The sequence below is a fragment of the Choloepus didactylus genome, chromosome 7, assembly GCF_015220235.1.
Source record: "Choloepus didactylus isolate mChoDid1 chromosome 7, mChoDid1.pri, whole genome shotgun sequence".
NCBI lineage: Eukaryota > Metazoa > Chordata > Mammalia > Pilosa > Megalonychidae > Choloepus > Choloepus didactylus.
Genome location: NC_051313.1, coordinates 11116363 through 11133654, shown reverse-complemented (window position 1 = coordinate 11133654; position 17292 = coordinate 11116363). Strand labels below are relative to the sequence as shown.

General features: G+C 35.0%; 1 protein-coding gene across 6 annotated transcripts in view; it reads right to left on the bottom strand.

Annotated features, from left to right (window-relative positions):
• Nucleotides 1-17292, bottom strand: part of BCLAF1 (BCL2 associated transcription factor 1) — a 30809-nt gene that overhangs the window by 11655 nt on the left and 1862 nt on the right. For 4 of the 6 annotated variants that reach the window (XM_037842590.1, XM_037842594.1, XM_037842591.1 and 1 more), the window contains 8 exons: nt 13116-13219; nt 10437-10550; nt 8523-9431; nt 6601-7263; nt 6285-6454; nt 3738-3843; nt 2574-2658; nt 22-197 (listed from right to left, as the gene is read on the bottom strand). In XM_037842590.1, the coding sequence (XP_037698518.1) occupies nt 22-197; nt 2574-2658; nt 3738-3843; nt 6285-6454; nt 6601-7263; nt 8523-9431; nt 10437-10540 (2213 nt within the window). In that variant the 5' untranslated portion in view covers nt 10541-10550; nt 13116-13219. Of the gene's footprint in view, nt 1-21; nt 198-2573; nt 2659-3737; nt 3844-4610; nt 5288-6284; nt 6455-6600; nt 7264-8522; nt 9432-10436; nt 10551-13115; nt 13220-17292 lie in introns of those variants that run through there. The other 2 variants (XM_037842593.1, XM_037842596.1) reach the window with 2 other exon arrangements.

The following is a 17292-nucleotide window of genomic DNA, read 5'->3' as shown; positions in this document are numbered from 1 at the left end:
TCAGACAGTTGTAACAATTACCTGTCATCTTTGTAAGGTTTGTACTCCTTGTAATCTTTTGGAGTTTTTTCCTGCTTTCTTGATCCACTGGATTCCCTGGAGCCCTTGGAATCCCCCCGTTCTTTACTTCTTTCTTTTCTACGACGATCAATGTCATGTCGAAGATCAGCAGAATCACACCTTAATTTTTTATCTCCCTATAAAAAGAAAGACGTAAAATATACATTTCAGGAGAGAAATAAGAAAAAAATAGACATATACAGCCAAATTTTATGCCAGTTTCAAAACCAGCATTTTAGTATCAGAAAAGAATGGATCATAATATACTACTTCTATAACTTAAGTCTTTGCTAAAAAGCATTCTTCATGTGTTTTCACTAAACATTTGTGTACTCAAGAGCAGTGGGCCTGGGGAAGTTACCAAAACCAACTACCATGAGAATCATATAAGTTTCTGTTCAAAACAATGCATAATGAACTTCTGTACAGTAAAATGATACAATTTCTTTTCCCACTCAGCACATTCTTACTAATTATTATCCCCTTGTCCTTTCACAACTGGCTTATTTTCTTTAAAAGTTCAAATAGCTGAACAATGACAGATGTTATAGTCTATAGTTGTGTAGCCGTTCTGCTTATGAAATTAAGGGGCCCTAAAGTAATGCTTCTCATTACTTAAGCCTCATTATCATCAAGCACTTCCCAAATAAGTAGATCAACCCAATAAAAGACACTTCCAGAATATTCTGTAATTTCCATAACATGCAAGTGGAATATAATCAATGAAACCCACTGAGGTTGAAAAGGGGTAAACAAAGCCAGAAAGATATTATTCCCAATCCTGTACTCAGTATTTGGGCCATATACTGCCCTTTTTCAATTCAGGTATTGCAACGGACATTAGTTTAACTGGGTCACAATTCACCTCCTTCTTGTTCCATTGCTTTTTCAAATACTATATAATTTAGGAAGATGGAAAGAGGCATCTAGGAATGAAGAAAAATCATACATCAGTAAGATGCTAAGCAACGTGGACATCCTTGCTAGTATTCAACAATAAGTATTTTACTTTGGAAGCTCTAGCTATAATATTCATAAGCGTCCATAAAATTGCAAGTATATATCTCCAAATGATATCAACTACTCATCTATGTGCTCCCAAGGTAACAAAGAAAAAAACTAATCAAGAGCAAAAAACTTCCCATTCAAACAGGTATCACCAAGCCCACAAGCAATGCAATAACAAGGGAAAGTACTCTGTAGACTTCAAACTATTATACATTTTAATCACATATTAATAAATGTACATTAATTATTCACTCAGATCACAAGATGAAGAATAAAAAGGAGTTAATTCTCCTGCCCATCCAATAATTATCATTCTTCTCTCTCCTTCCTGATCAAAATCTGGTCGGAATAATGAGAAGGAGTGGTGCAAAAAAACTCACTGTCAGAGCACAAGGATAGAAGAAATTGTTGGAAAAACAGAAGTAACCAACATTCAACCCAAGGTATTTAAACTAAAAGCCAAAAAATGTGTTTATGTCTCAGTATCCTTGTAAGCTCCTAGATTCCATATCTAATAGGTTAATAACATGCCCTATTAAGTAACTGGTACTGTTAATAACAGCTTCTAGTGCTAAAATGCCATGTGTTTTACATAATAGCCCATATTCAACCAATGTGCAAAACAGATGTGTCTGTTCTCATTTTTCTGATTAGAAAACCAAGATTCAAGAAGCTAATTATCTTCAGGATATCATATACACAGTAATCAGTGACACCTCCAACTGGAAGCAAGCAATACTTCCAAGTCCCCTAATTTCTTTAACGTAAGAGACAGTTCCTCTCTTTCTACCTTTCCCCCCTTATTTCTAGCTTTATAGACTCTTCATTGCCTATCCTAGGTGACTAGTCCACCCAGAAAATGTCTACTTAATAGAATCGGTGGATCAGAGTTCTCTCTAACCACTGAATTCCATTTTCTCCAACCCTTCCCTATCCAGAATCCTGCACAGGTTCATTCTCAAGAAAGGCCTTCTTCCCCACAAGGCCACATGTATTTCAGTAACGACAAATAGCTTTTCTCCCAAAGTTCATTTGTAAGTCGGTTCTCAGAACACAGAATGCTTTTTTTCTCTGTTGAGACCAAAAATACCTAGCAACGTGGGGATTGCTATTTGTTCTGTGAAGAATCTAGATATATTAGGCACACATAAATCAAGTAACATTTATTCCGGGTCATTCTGTGTCACCTCAAAACTGTATAGAAACCCCAATATAGTTTTTACCTTTGCTATTACCATACCATTTTCTTTTATCTATCCACTGATTCTTCACCCTTTTCTCACTACTAACTTCTTCCTTTCACTACATTTTCAAAAAGGACTCTTAGTTTAATTTTATGTAGTATCAGTTTGATTTCTTCTAAGAAGGAATTCTAACTGTACACTGCCACATATATATATAATCCATTTACAAGTTAAAAACAGAAGACAGAACATTTTCACTTGATAAACTATATTTATTACAAAATAATTAAGCTGAACAAAAATGTGTATTCAAAAACATACCTTTTGATTTTCTTCTTTAAAAACTCTCTCTTCTCCTGCTAAACGGGTATGCTTCCTCAGGGCACTTGGAGAGATGTCAATTCTCCTAGAAGTAAATAAAGTGTATTTGTGGTCAAATTAACTTCATGGTTCCAAAAAATTCACAGTACTGTCCATTACTGTACTATACTACACCTATACGAGGCAGTTATTTCTCTCTCAATAGACGAATAACTTCGCACAGACTAACCTAATTCCTAATAGACAATGAGGAAAACAAAAATATATCCACTATGAATTAAAATGCCAGATGGAGTTTAATCATCTAAAATGGAAATATATCTTCATGTTTTAATTAAACCGAATATTATCATTCTTTAATTAAACCGAATATTATCATTCTTAATTGTCAGTCATCATGCAACTAAAATACATCAACATTCTCACTGAACAGGTATGCACAAGACTCCTTGGTAGAGTTCAAACATTTTTACGTATTCAGTGGATCTCTGTTCTTTTCCCTGTGCCTTCCCCCTTGCCTTCCCTTGCCTCTTTAAGACAGTGACAGTATCAGTTGTAACTGGACAGGGCTTCTTTAGCATCACCACCAAAGTCACCTCTTGCTGCATCCAACTTTCCACCTGCTGCAAGGTGGGAAACAGCTGCCATTTACTAAGCACCCACTAAGTACCAAGCACTGGGTTAGATACCTTACAAACAGTATTACTGTCACAACCACCCTGCAAAGTGGGAATTATCCTGAATTTGTAGATGAAAAAACTAATGTGCAGAGATTAAATAACTTGTTCTTCACACCACAATGAAGTGATATAACTTGGAAGATATGAACACAATTGTCCATTTTCAACATTCAAGCTTTTTTCATGAAAAATTTAACAAACAAACTTTCTGGAAGTAAATTCAAATTCAAGGGTTAATTCTATTCCAAAATGAACTGGTAACTACTGAATTCCATACTGTAGAGTGATGAGTTCAGTTCTATAAACCATTTGAAACCAAGTTAACTGAAAATTAAGAAATAGAGTTACAAAATCTGCAAACAGGATATATATTTATTATTTATTCAAGGATTAAACCAAAAATAAGAGCAGAGTTCTACTGTATCAGGATTTGGAAGCATACTCCTAGAACATCACCAACCCACAGAAGTCAGGGTGCACACACCTGTGGATCTCAGGGCTCTTTTGCCGGGCACTATGCTCTTCAGTGGCTTTCTGATACGAAGTGAACCTCTCGTTTAGGGTCATTCCAGCTGATTTGAAGTATTGCTCTGTTGATTTAGGAGAAATACTGCCCAATTAGCTATCTATTTTAAGACAGGTTTTCACTTGTGACAGAAGGGCATGTAGCAGGTAAAAGGAAAATAGAAATACTCAAGAAACCTAGCAGAAGAGAATAAAGTGTTATGAAGAACCCCTACCCGTTCCCTTTTAACTTCTTGTACCTCAACAGGTAGTACTTGCAAAAGAAAACTGCGAAGTTCCTCACAAGTCTCTGTAATATACATACAATCCAAACACAACAAATAGATTAAATCAAGAGTCTCTAATCCCATTTCACTGATGCACTACTTCCTCAGACAAAAAAAAATATGAATTTCCTCAAACTTTGTCCATATAAACCAATGAAGTTACTTCAAGTCATCATTTGCAGAAAACAAAAATTACTGAAATAATTATGAAGCTGGTGTGAGTAAACTAATAAAATTATTTCATCAGGAACTATGTTGACATAATCAACAGATAATGGATATAAGAAATTACTACCATCTCAATTGGAAAGATATTATTTTAGTCAATTAACATTAATTATTCCAAAACATCTGGCATCTTGGCAAACCTGACAGCACATTTTATATTGTCTTGCCTTTCTTTAAACAATTTTAAAATTAGTAATCAATACTGATTAGTTTTTAAACCAGTTTAAGAGGTATGCCATAAATGTAAAGAAAAACGTATAAAGTCATGAGCTATGAAATGTTACATCATGAAGGAAGCTATCTGCTTAACAGGTCAACATACATCTGTGTCAACTTACCGCCCAATATCCAGCATATGTCTCATAACCAATCATTAAAACTTGAAACAGCCACTACAAGGGTAGTGCCTCAATCATAATTCCATGAAACCCAGGAATTTGAGCTAGCAACTCAGTTTTTATGCCATTTTTGCCAGGAAGACAGAAGATTCAACTTTGCCTGTATCTTTCAACAGCTATTTTACTTTGAAACATGGATTTTGCCATTTCAAAACATATTCCAGGACCTAGTTACAATGAAAAAGAAAACATCACTGGGCATTTTCAGCTCTATATAAAGTAAGAGCTGTTCAGTTCGGTTGCACAATACCAATAATGAAACATAACTACAGTTCTTTTAAAAAAGGAAAAAAGAAAAGGAAAAAGGAAAAATGTTATCAAAACCTGATGTCAAAATCCAGCAACAATAAATTGTAAAACGTGGAGACAGGTCAAAAAAAAGGTGAAAAAAGAAAAAATGTTAATGTTTCATGTTTTATGTACCACAATATAGTCATAAACTGGTTCTCATATCTAGTTACTTGCCAAATAGCAAAATTCTTACGTTACCATGTTCAAATAATTACACAGTCAGAGAAATTTATTATCTACTCACTGTTTTGGAAATATCACGTGCATAAAGAATTGCTGGTGACAAGTTTCAGCTATCATAATAAGTTACTCACATGTCAAAAGACAAACTTGCAAAAAAAAAAAAAAAAAAAGTTTTTAAAACCAACAGTCACGTAGGTTCCCCAGAAGGAACCAATTTCACTGTAAGCCGCCTTTTAAACACAAAAAGAAAGTAACAAAAAAACAAAAACAAAACTTGACCTAATTGCCCAAAAAGTCATACCCTAGAACCTCTGAAAAATATTAGTAACTTTGAAACTAGAATTACATATTGGTGGAAATAAAAAAATTATTACTTTAATTGAAATGAATACCCTTATCTTTAAGGATCTAAAATTTCATCATTAGCAACTATAATCAAGTTAAAGTATAATCTAATCAACCACTATCATCTAATCACTAATTATCTAATATAGTTTTAAATATCTTGCAATTTTTCCCCCTTAAAAATCCTGATAAATTTTAAAGTACATTAATATATATCTTGGTTTATTTATCTTCATTAAAAAAAACTAAATACTAGAACAAATTAAGCAGCAGAAAAACAAAATGGAAGATTAATGGTGTTTTCCACCAGTTTCAGGTTTCTTTAAAAGTTAAAAAGAAACTCTTAGTAATATTCAGTAACAACACTGCCTCACTTTGTTATTAATCTATGCAAAAAATACACTAACACAAGTCATAAGCAGGTGATAAAAGATAATCCGTGTTATTCTGTACTTCAGATGCAGTATAATCTGGATATAGCTGATAATGACATTTCAAAAGGACTTTCAGCATTAACAAATCTACCTCATGTTTTATCATGGTATTGATTTCTATGGTTATGTTTTAACTAGCATTTCAATTGCCTTTCATTAAAACCTCTGGGAGTCTCCATGCTAAGCAACACTGATTTCTCTTGTCATGGAACTGCATTTTTCCGATTTTTAATGGTATTGATATAGACATGCTAGCCCTGAGACACATTAATTATGAAGCACAGCTATTAGTTTTTAATCAAGACATTTTTTTTATCTGCAGGAGAAATTTAACAGACAATACTAAACATACTAAACATACCTTTAACATGATGAACCAAGGACACAATGTGTTGAATAAATGACTCTGAAGTGCTTTTGCTGGCCTGTGGCAACTTAATGTGGTCAAAGATGGATCGGAATTCTTGCTCCTTCTTGACAGAATGGACTAGTGTACTAGCAAGTAGCCTGTCTTTAGTCAAGGAAGCAGGTCTGGAAGATATTGATAAAAACACACAAACAAAACATACCAATGACTTGAGTACCAAAATGATAAATGTGTTCAGAGAAGATGATAATTAACTGGAATGTTAACTAACCACCCACAAAGTATCCACCAGGCAACAAGGTGGAATTACCTGTTGGAATCATCAAGAGGAACAGGTGCCATTTTGAGTTTGACTTCAGGACGATGAGAATCACTGGCTATCATTTTGATCCTAAGTGGGCTCTCCTCACGGAAGGTAGACTTTTCTCGGGCATCCAGATTCTTGTGTAGAGGGGGACTGTAATCAAAGAGGTCTTTGAGCTTTTCAGACTTTACCTGCTCAGGTGACTGAGTTTCTTTCTTTACTGTTATTCTCTCAGAATTTTTGTCGTCTTCCTTGTGCTTATCTTTTGTAGTACTAGGCCTTTCTACTACATATCCAGTCTCTTTAAGTTTATAATTTTTTTCTTCTCTAAATCCATCACTTTCTCTATTGCCTTTCAGTGAAACTTTAGACTTGTACTTGGATCCTTCCTCCTCAGCATTCCGGTGAGATGTAGTAGCAAAATTTTTACCCTGATCTGCAAGAACTGACTTCCTGAACTGTCTATAATCCTCTGTCTCCTCTGTGTCATCCCCTTCTGAATCAAACTTTTGTTTTCCAGACTCTTTATCACTGAAGTAATCTAGAGCTTCCTGATCTTCCCATTCACCCTCTGTCCTCCCTTTTTCTGATCCTTTCTCCTTTGGGGCCTCTTTATCCCTGGTATTACCCCTATCAAGCAGGAATACTCTAGACTCTTCATCTGTGAACCTGTGAATAAGCAAAGAAGAGGACGGTAACTCTGGATTGCATTCACTGTAGATCACCTCTATACTTAAATGTGTAGCTCAATACTAGAGGGCCAGCAATAAAAGAAAAATTCCTACTGAAAAGTTCAAGACTCTACTTTTAAAAATCATTAAAACCATACATGTACCACACTTATGTACTGACATTAAAAATAAATTTACATGTCAATACTTCCTGAAATTTATAAAGGATGGTCATCCTCAAAAACCTTTTCTATCTAGTTAAGAGCCCACAATTCTGCACTAACAAATCCAAATTTTAAGAGAGCATCTACAACCCACGGCACAGCCAAAGTTTAATTTTTAGGCAAAAAAAAACACTTACAGGAAATACACATATCTATCAAAATTTTTCTTATAATTATACTAAAAACTTCAGACTATTTCATTCAATCTATTAATATATACAGAAGTTCACAAAAGTGGATAACAATGCAGTTGATGATAATAGGTATTTAATACTCTCACAAAACAGGTCAGGACTTATGTAACTTCACTCTGGAAAATAATTTCTGGCAATATTAAGTTAAGTACTGGTTCATGTTAAAATTAATTCTAGGTTGTACAGTACCCTATACCATAAATAGCACACTTTCTCTACACTCACTTATAAAACAATTGCACTACATTAGAAATCAATTCTCATTAAGTTTTTTAGCCAACTCTTTGCAATGCTTGAAATCAAAATTTACAAGAAGTATCTCTTTTAAAATGCCATGATTAGAGTCACATGAGAAATACCCATTATCTTTTCAATCAGGCAGAATTTATTAAAAATTGATAGCTGGACTGTTTATAACACCACACAAATAAAGACCGTGTACTATTGCATTATTTATAGAACTCACATCTGTGGTGAAGAATAAATAAGCTTTTAATGCTCAGCACAAAATTACTCGCAGAGTTTTCACAGTTTTACCCTATATTAACCTTTAGTTATGCTTTATATACTCAATTTCTCATATTTTTCATTCTAGACTGGCTGAAAATGGCTAAAATTAAAAGGTGGAAAATAATTTTAAAACACATACTTCCAAGGACTGCCAAATGTGACTAAAAATCAGATTGGAATTATCTTATTAAAAAGGAAGCCAGGAATTAACACCAGTACTTTTAAAATACCACACACTGCAATTTAAAGTCTTAGAAATCCAAAGAGAATTCAAAGACTCTAAATTCTAAATGTAATGTTACAATCTAATTCTCTACTTTAGGTCTTACCTTTTTAAGAACTTTCCAGTCTTTGCAGTTTCCTGATCTCCACCATCAGGATAAAATGAGGACCGCCCCCTGGTCTCATCTCTCGGAGCATTCTGTGGTGTGATTGTCTTCGCAGGGCTTCTCCGTGACGGGATGTGATGAATTGGACTATTCTGAGAAGGACTGTATCGACTTGACCCGTTTCCTACAGAACCAGACCCAGACCTCTCCGGACTATGCTGAATGGAATGTGAATGCTGGGAGGGGGTGTTTTTTGCAGAGTGGACTGTACTAAGCATGGGGGCATCAGAGCAAGACGAACTCTGACTAGGTGGCGTGGCAATAGGTGAAGGACTATGGGGTGACCGGGGACTGTTATCATAAGCTGAAAGGCCAGGCCAAATATCACCAGATGTGGCTGATTTATTAAACTCATCAATAGATTCAGATGGGTCATGTTCAAATGTATCTTTCGGTTCCTCCTGTGATTTATTTTTCAAAGGACTCTCTTCTTGGGGCTCCCCTTCAGCTTTTTTGGTCTGTTTTTCCTGAGACCCACGTCTTTTAGAGACAGGTGACTTGCTATATGGGGATGAAGAACGAGAAGAGGAGGATCTTGGAGACCTAGAGGATCTATATGAGCGGCGAGATCTGCTTCGGGATCTCTGAGAAGAAACAGATCTTCTTTTTGGACTTCTGGAGCGTGAACGACCTCGTCTAGGACTCCTAGAGTGTCTTCGATTCCAGACTGGTCTATAACCACCTCGATGATATCTACCTCCTCCTCCTTGATAATACCCTCTGCCCCTTCCTCTGTACCCATAAGGGCGCCTCATTCCTCTATTATTTCTGTAATCTCGACGATAATCTCTAGAATAAATACGATCTCTACTACGAGATCTTGAATATGTCCTGGAACGAGACCTAGAACTAAAAACGAAATAAATATCAATGCAAGAAAAATAAGCAATTCCATCCTACCATGCTAAACACCTCTGGTTTAATAAAACATGTAAGTAAACTGTCAAAGCTGAAAATGTATATTTAAAAACCCCTCACTTACACAAAAAGTTTATTGTTCCCAATCAGAAAAGCCTCATTTCTAAGGTAATTAGTAAGAGAGTAAATTAAAGGCCTTATGAGTGAAGGCAGAGAGAACAGGAAAAAAAGTGAACATATCCAACAGGATATATTAGTAAATTACAGTACATCTACACAGGCACTAAAAGTGATAGTGTAAAAGAACATTTAATGGCATGGAGGAATGGTCATCATGTTTTATTAAATGGGGGAAAAAAGTTACAAAATACTATGTACAGTAAAATACCATTGATTAAATACACATACACTTAAAAATAGGCCTAGAAAAGGAATACAGAAAAAGCATAAACTAGTGTTAATTCTTAATATGATTATGTTCACTTTTATTTTCATTTTTTTTGATTTTTATCTTCTGTGCTAAGTACATATTACTATTTGACGTAAAACAACCCAAATTAATTAATCATTTTTATACAAAAAACAAAGAATAAAATTGAGACCCCAGAATCAGAAATCAAGAATGAGAAACTGCAAAACAATATGCAGATATTGTTTACTGCCCCAAAATTCTTAGGTCATCCAATTTCATCCCTTAATCCACAGATAAAAGCAAGGAAGGTCACCATGTATTAACAGGGTATAATAATGTGAGATCTGGAGTCAGACTAACTGGATTCAAATCCAAGCTCTGCCATTTTTACTAGCTTGCAACTTAGGCAATTCTCAATTTCTCCAGCTCTAGAATGAGGAGAATAACGATCCATTTCACAGGGTTCTTTGAGAATAAAACAACAGTATATTAATGGGTTGAACACTGTGTCTTATATAGTAGGTACTCAAACATTATCTGATAGGATTATCATTATTAAAAGAACTAAAAGCACACTAAGTCACCTGTATCTCTTCTTTCTCGAGTGTGATCTTGATCTTGATCGAGAACTAGACTGTGATCTAGACTTTGATCTTGAAGAATGTGATCTAGAATTGGAGCGACCCATTTCTTTACTCCTGGTCAAATGGAAGGGTAAAAAATGGTTAAAATCATAGTACAATTGAAGTACATTCACATGGGTTTTTAACTAACTTTCAGATAAAAATTGAATTTTACAAAACAGCTTCTTTCTCAAAGGATACTATTCATCATTATCATCCTTTTCAAATGAGTATTCAGAAGACAATTATCCCTGACTAAAATTGAATTTTCACCTGCGTAACAGGTACTGTATTTTGAAGACACAACAGAAGATTTCTATGGACTGCCCCACCTATGTGCCTCAATCCAAAAAGGCAGCAGCTGCAGAAGCCAGAAAGAGCAATGAAACCAGACTGCAGCAGCAGTATGTTAGATGTTATTCCATGCCCAATACAAATGCCTACCTCTCCTGTAAAAAAGATAAATAATATCAGAGTTTTACAGTTAAGGAACCTGAAACAAAGAAAACACAAGTGGCATAATGCTAAAGAAAAATAAACCTACCAGGCTGTCATGGTAAGTGCTTTATGGCCTTGAAATGGGACTAAAGTGGCCACTCCATGTATGCAATACTGCCTGGAGTGGTGCTGGATACTCTCTTGGGAGAATAAAGGTCACTAAGCTCTGAACAGCTGGAGCCCAATGCTCTCTTATACAGGAACAATGGCTCTGCCCTCAGTAGTCATGACTGCAGAAGAAAAATGGACTCATGTGACAATGCCTAGTTCACACTGTAGCTTTCTGGTGAGAAGATGAAAAGGTATAAAAGGTAAAGACATTGGAGATTACTGCATGAAAGAGATAATAAAACTATTATAAGAAAAAAGAAAATCTGGGCACCAGTATATTAACTATTTGAAACACTCCATAGGATCTAATGCCATCCATAATTAGACCTCCCTGGGCACAGAAATCAGCAACAGTCAGGACTAATTTATTTATAAGAACTACTTTTTACGCAGTTAAAAGTATTCCAAATATAGTCTCAAAATGATTCATAAGACTATACAGTCTTAACCTACCAAATTTATTTCTGCTACATATATAACTATTTCCAAACTTCCACTAACTTTACTACTCAAAATTAGATGCTCTAAAAATCATCTTACTAAATTTCTAACAGTCTCCAAGTTCCACATATTTAAACCATGTCTCCTACCATCAAGTATTTTTGAAGGCACTTATTTTACATACCTAGACTTTGCGCATTATTATGAAATAATACTTGGAGATACTAAGAGGAGTTGAGTTATAGGAGAAGCAATGAAAGCGTCTGCATATTTATTTCCTCCTCAAAGAACATAAAAGACAAATTCAAGAGATTTCAGATAAATATTTATTTCATAAAAAAAAAACACCAGTCCTCTAACAGTCAGTGACCTTTGTTTTCTACTCTCACTCGTCTTCTCAATCCCAAGTAAGCAAGAAATACATGAAGACAGAAGTAAAATATAGGTCCAGGGTTCAAAAAATGTGGAATAAGAATTCAGCAGAACATATGAATTTAGCATCAATACAAGAGAGATTTGGTATCCGGCAGAACACAAGACAAATCTGGTTTGGCAATCTACATCACTTTATTTTAACAATACAATGAAATTGGTAAAATATCACATTTCCAGTCTGTAAAACAGGGAAATCTGGACCACTGAGAATTGTGACACTTTAAGTGCTATTTGATTTCAAAATACTGTCCCTCCCACACTCTTTACAGAACATACATTTGTACTTTCCATTCTTTATACTTTGATTTATGTCAAGAATTAGATTTTTTCCAACTCTTAGTCACACTATAAGAAATAAAAAAACCAGGGCTGCAAATGATTTTAGAGACCCAGCAAAATGGAAAAAGTCATTTTCACTGTTAACTAACCAGTAAGTAAAAGAAACACTTGCAAGTTAAGAGTTAAAGAGGCTTAGCAATGCATATATCTATATGGTTAGAATCTCTGTTTTAACTTAGGTCTTAAGTCTTTTTGAAGGTAATTCCTGATAGGCGATTCAGGAATTTTCTAGGTTTCTCCAGTCCTGAATATCTTGGTTGGGATGGAATAAAAAATGAAGATTTTAAGAGATTCTTGGTTAAGATAACAAACTCTCAAGATTGCAGGCCACCCAATCAGGTACTTTTGACAACATTACCTGAGTAATATTACACATGGTATTAGAAACTATAAACCATTCACGAGACTGAAAACTCGGACAGTACCTTTTGTCTTTTTTTGTTCACTGATATATTCCAAAGATAAATAGCACAGTTTGTAGTACATGGGCAAAATGGGTGTTGAATAACTATTGACTAAATGATTTCCCCAGAACCTGGATTTTTTTTTAAGCAGCCAAGTATGTTCTAAGTCATTTAATAGATGCATTTATAGAAGTAGAAAAAGGAGATCAGGACCTAAAAGCAGAAGAAATGAGACTCTTTCCGAAAACTAACCTTTAAAATCTGGCTTACTTCATATAGGCCACCAAAACAAAACAAAACAAAAAACATTTAGACCACTCATTTTTGTTCATTTAATTTGAATCATCAGGTCAGTAATCACATTTTCTCAAATAGGCTGAAAAAGAAAACAAGAAAAATAAATGTTATTTACCTTGCGCTTTACAAAGAACTGAACAGTCCAGCGAAGTCTTTGAGATACCGTCAAATCCTTCTCGGAGACAATGTTCTGAGAAACTAAACTCTAAATCCAAATTCCTAGCAAAGATAAAAAAGTATGATTTATGGTAAATTAAATATTCACTGTTTACAAAGCATACTGGGCACTGCAATAAACTCTAACAAAGGCACTTAAAAGAAGGGGGGGTGATTTCCTAATTTTTAACTATAAAAGCCTAAGAAACACAATCTTTTTTTTTTTAATCATGAAACTGACAGCACTTTAACGTTCATTTAAAAGCTGAATTCTAGTTTTAGCAACTTAGACTTTAGAAAATGAAAAAATAATGCTGTCACCCTATCAGAAAATTCCAAAGTGGCTAACATGCCAGCCACCTCAGTATATCAAAACATAGCCTATAATTTGTAGTTAATGCTCATAAGTTATAATGTATAACTTTTTTTATTTTAATGCTCTGCTACTTAGTCCTCTGGAATTTCCTTTCATACAGTCTAGTTTCAGCTGAATAGATTTTTTTAATTCAAAGCAGCCATCACAGTAACTCTGAACTCTGTGCCTAAACTACTTTGATACACACACAGATGTTCAAATAAAAGAACAGCAAATGAAACATTTTTTGGAAGCCAATACTTATCCAAGAGTAATTTACCATTACTAAGCAAATTTCAATTTTGTACAATATTAAAGTTATCAATACTGAAAAGTTCAGCCTTACGAATACTGTTCCATAATTATCAATTATGTGCAAAGAAGGGTCAAAAATCATCAGGGTAACAGAAAGGAAACTAAACAAATTCAAGACTGATATATGCCTACATTCAAGGAACTTATAAGCCTACTTGAATGAAACAATATAAATAAGAAAATCTATGAATCTTATCAAGTAACGGTCAAATAAAAAAAAATGGCAGTAAGACTGAAAATGCAAAGTAGAAGAAATGACAAGATTTAAGGATGGTGCCCCCTAAATAGCTATCTATGGCCCTATATGTTGGGAGATTTAAGTGGAGATGTGAAGTTCAAGCTAGGGAGGAAGATTAGAGACCTAGTAATTAAGGGAAACACACTGTAACAAAAAGTATGAAAAACTAAAGGCCAGACAGACTTGGGTACAGAAACTAAATGAATTCTACAAGCATACTCCTTTAGTTTTAAAAATATCAAAATTCTGAAGTGGGCACTCTTAACTGGTGTCTTACGAACTCCATTCTGACCTACAAGTTCAATACTACTGATTTACTGCTGGCAGCAGTACAAGGCTCACTTTGGCTAACACATCCCCCAAACAATTCTAAAAGGTTAATTTTACTTCCTATATATCCAAAGAACCAACTGCCAAGTCCCTACCTGTTCCAAGTCAAGTTTTTTTGAAGTTCCAAGAAAACAGATACTAGAAATAGCAAACTGACAGAGATGGGGCCGAAAGCTTTTAGACTAGTAGATATGTATTCATGTTCACCGGTTAAAAATATATTTCATTCAGGTGTCCTCATGAAGAACACAAATGAACATATGTGAAGTGACATGCGACAGTCATTATCAAAGACTGTGTGACTGGCTCAGCTAATTAAAAAAACAAAACTGAAAATCTATGTACAAAACAAACTGGGCTAGATGTTTGGGGAGGCGTGACTGTGTGAGAGGTTCCTGCCCTCCCAAAAATGGAGAGGAGCAGAAATAAGCAACAAATCATATAAACTTCTAAATAACAACCATACACCAAGAACCAAGAACCATGCTAGGTGTCTTCCCATAAGCCACATACTAACCCATCTTTCAAATAATGAAAAACTCAGTGTGTTAATACACATGCGTTTACTGTGTGCTCATTACGTGCCAGGCACTATTATTCTAGTATTGGGAATAGAGCATTTAAGTGAGAAATAAGCTCCCTACTACCATGGAGTGCATGTTCTAGCAGGAGGAAGAGAGAAAACAAACAAAAAAATAGCAAACAGTGACAAGTACCATGATAGGAGAGGGGGTAAAAACATAACGCTCTGTGTGAGGAAGATGTGGGGACAGACTGCTTAGATGGGTCCTTGGGCCTTTAAGGAGTTAACATTTAAGCTAAGGATAAGAGTCCTCACAAAGATCCAAGGGGGGAAGGGGCCATTCTAGGCAAAGGACACAAACTGGCAGAAAGGCCAGTAAGGCTGAGGGAATGTGACCAAGGAACTGGAGGTTGGGACAAGGTGGAAGAGGTAGCAATGGACCCAGTCAGATAACAACCAGTAGGCCAGAGTGAGGAGTCTAGACTTTATTTTAACTGCAATAGGAAGCCCCTGTAGGGTTTGATTTACATTTTACGAAGATGACTGCTGTGTTGAGGATGGATAACACGCAAAGAGGAAAGCAGGAAAACAAATTAGAAGGTTGAAGTTAAATATAATGGTTGCCTGGATAAGGCGGTAGCATCAAAAGTGGAAAAACAGAGGCAAATCCAGGATCTGATTTGGAAGTGAGGTCAACAGGACTTGCTCATAGATTGTTGGAGATGTGAGCAGAGTTTTGAGCTCAAGCATCTGGCTGCAAAATGATCAATGCTTTGATGAGTTGGAGAAGTCTAGGTAAAGGGAGAATTTGGGGGAGAAAAAAAATGTGTTTGAGCCTTGTTTAAACCAAAACTTGACTGTGGTCTCCTCACTCCAACTCTGAACTCTCTACAATACTCTTAACAGGTGCCTTATGTGGCCACAACTCAAACACAAAATTCAAAATGCCAAATGTTCTGCCCTTTATTACAACCAAGATCACTCATTAACAGATTCTACTTGTAAACAAATAAAGGGAATAAATCATCTTATGCATCATTATCCAAATGATTCACCAACCGGTGAGGAATACAAGAAGGTAAATAGATCAAAGATTAAAAAATAAATAAATTCCTTAAGTATCTTAACATATCCTATCTCATGGAAAAATATGTAACAGAGAAAACACAAGTGATGCCAAGAGCAAAGAAAATTGGACTCAACAAAATACCCAAGATGAAGCCCCAAAAGACTCTCTAGGTTACTACTTCACACACAGCAGATTCAGGGAGTTCTGGCTCCAGATTTTTGTGATCAAATTATTGCCATTTTAAATAGTAATAATCCTTAAGATAATATCCTTTGACTACTACTCCAGTAGGATAAGTTCACCTCCTGGGTCAACCATTAATTAGCTGTCCAACACTGGACAAGTTACATTAATCTCTTTTAGCTTCAATTTCCTGAGGTTAAAGTTCCTGAGTACTACTTTACTCACAGGTTTAAGGTTAAATGAATTAACGAACGTAAACAGCTTAGCTTAATGTCTGGCAGGAGGTATGCACTCAATAATTGTTAGCTATCATTGGTAACCCCGGTTTGTGAGTCTTTTTGCAGGTTATTCATCAAATTTTGCTCCAAATGATTCTTCTACTTAAGATTACTCCTAATATTTGTGACATAACATTTATTAGCATTATATAAAAGTCCTTCAAGAAATGCTTAATAACAAAACGTCTGGAATTTTGCTTTAAAATACTTCAGGAAAAAAGTAGACAACTGAGATTAAACAAAATTGGTTAACTGATAATTACTAATCCTAGATGATGAGAAAATATGAGTTCACCAAACTATTCTACTTTTCTCTGAGATTTTCCATAATTAAAAGTTAAAAAATAAGAAAAAAAAAACAAAAAAAAAGAGTCCTGGTCACAAACTTTTGTTTCATAATCCAGTTTGTTCTCACTCTGTGAAAAGAAGCACTTAACTGAGTACCCAGGATACCCACTTCTAGACCACGTAGTGCCACTCCCTGGTTTATTTGGCCTTAAGCAAGTTTTCTACCTTTTTGGCCTAAATAAATAAATAAATAAAGCAGCGAACTAGCCATTCCTTCAGAATTTTATTCAAGGATCAAAATGAAAGTATTTGAAACCAGTTTTAAAACCCAGAACATCGCACTAATGTACACTAGTATTATTACCTACTATATGAAGATGGGTTGTTTTTTAATCTTGGATAGTCAAATAAAATATTAAACGTTTACGACTCTGATATAACACTAATGAACGTTGCTTAAGAAGCTGGATGTGAAAAACCAATTCATATCCCACAAGCATAACCTAAACATTTACACATCTACTCAGATGTTAGGTCTTCTTGATTCCCTCATCTAC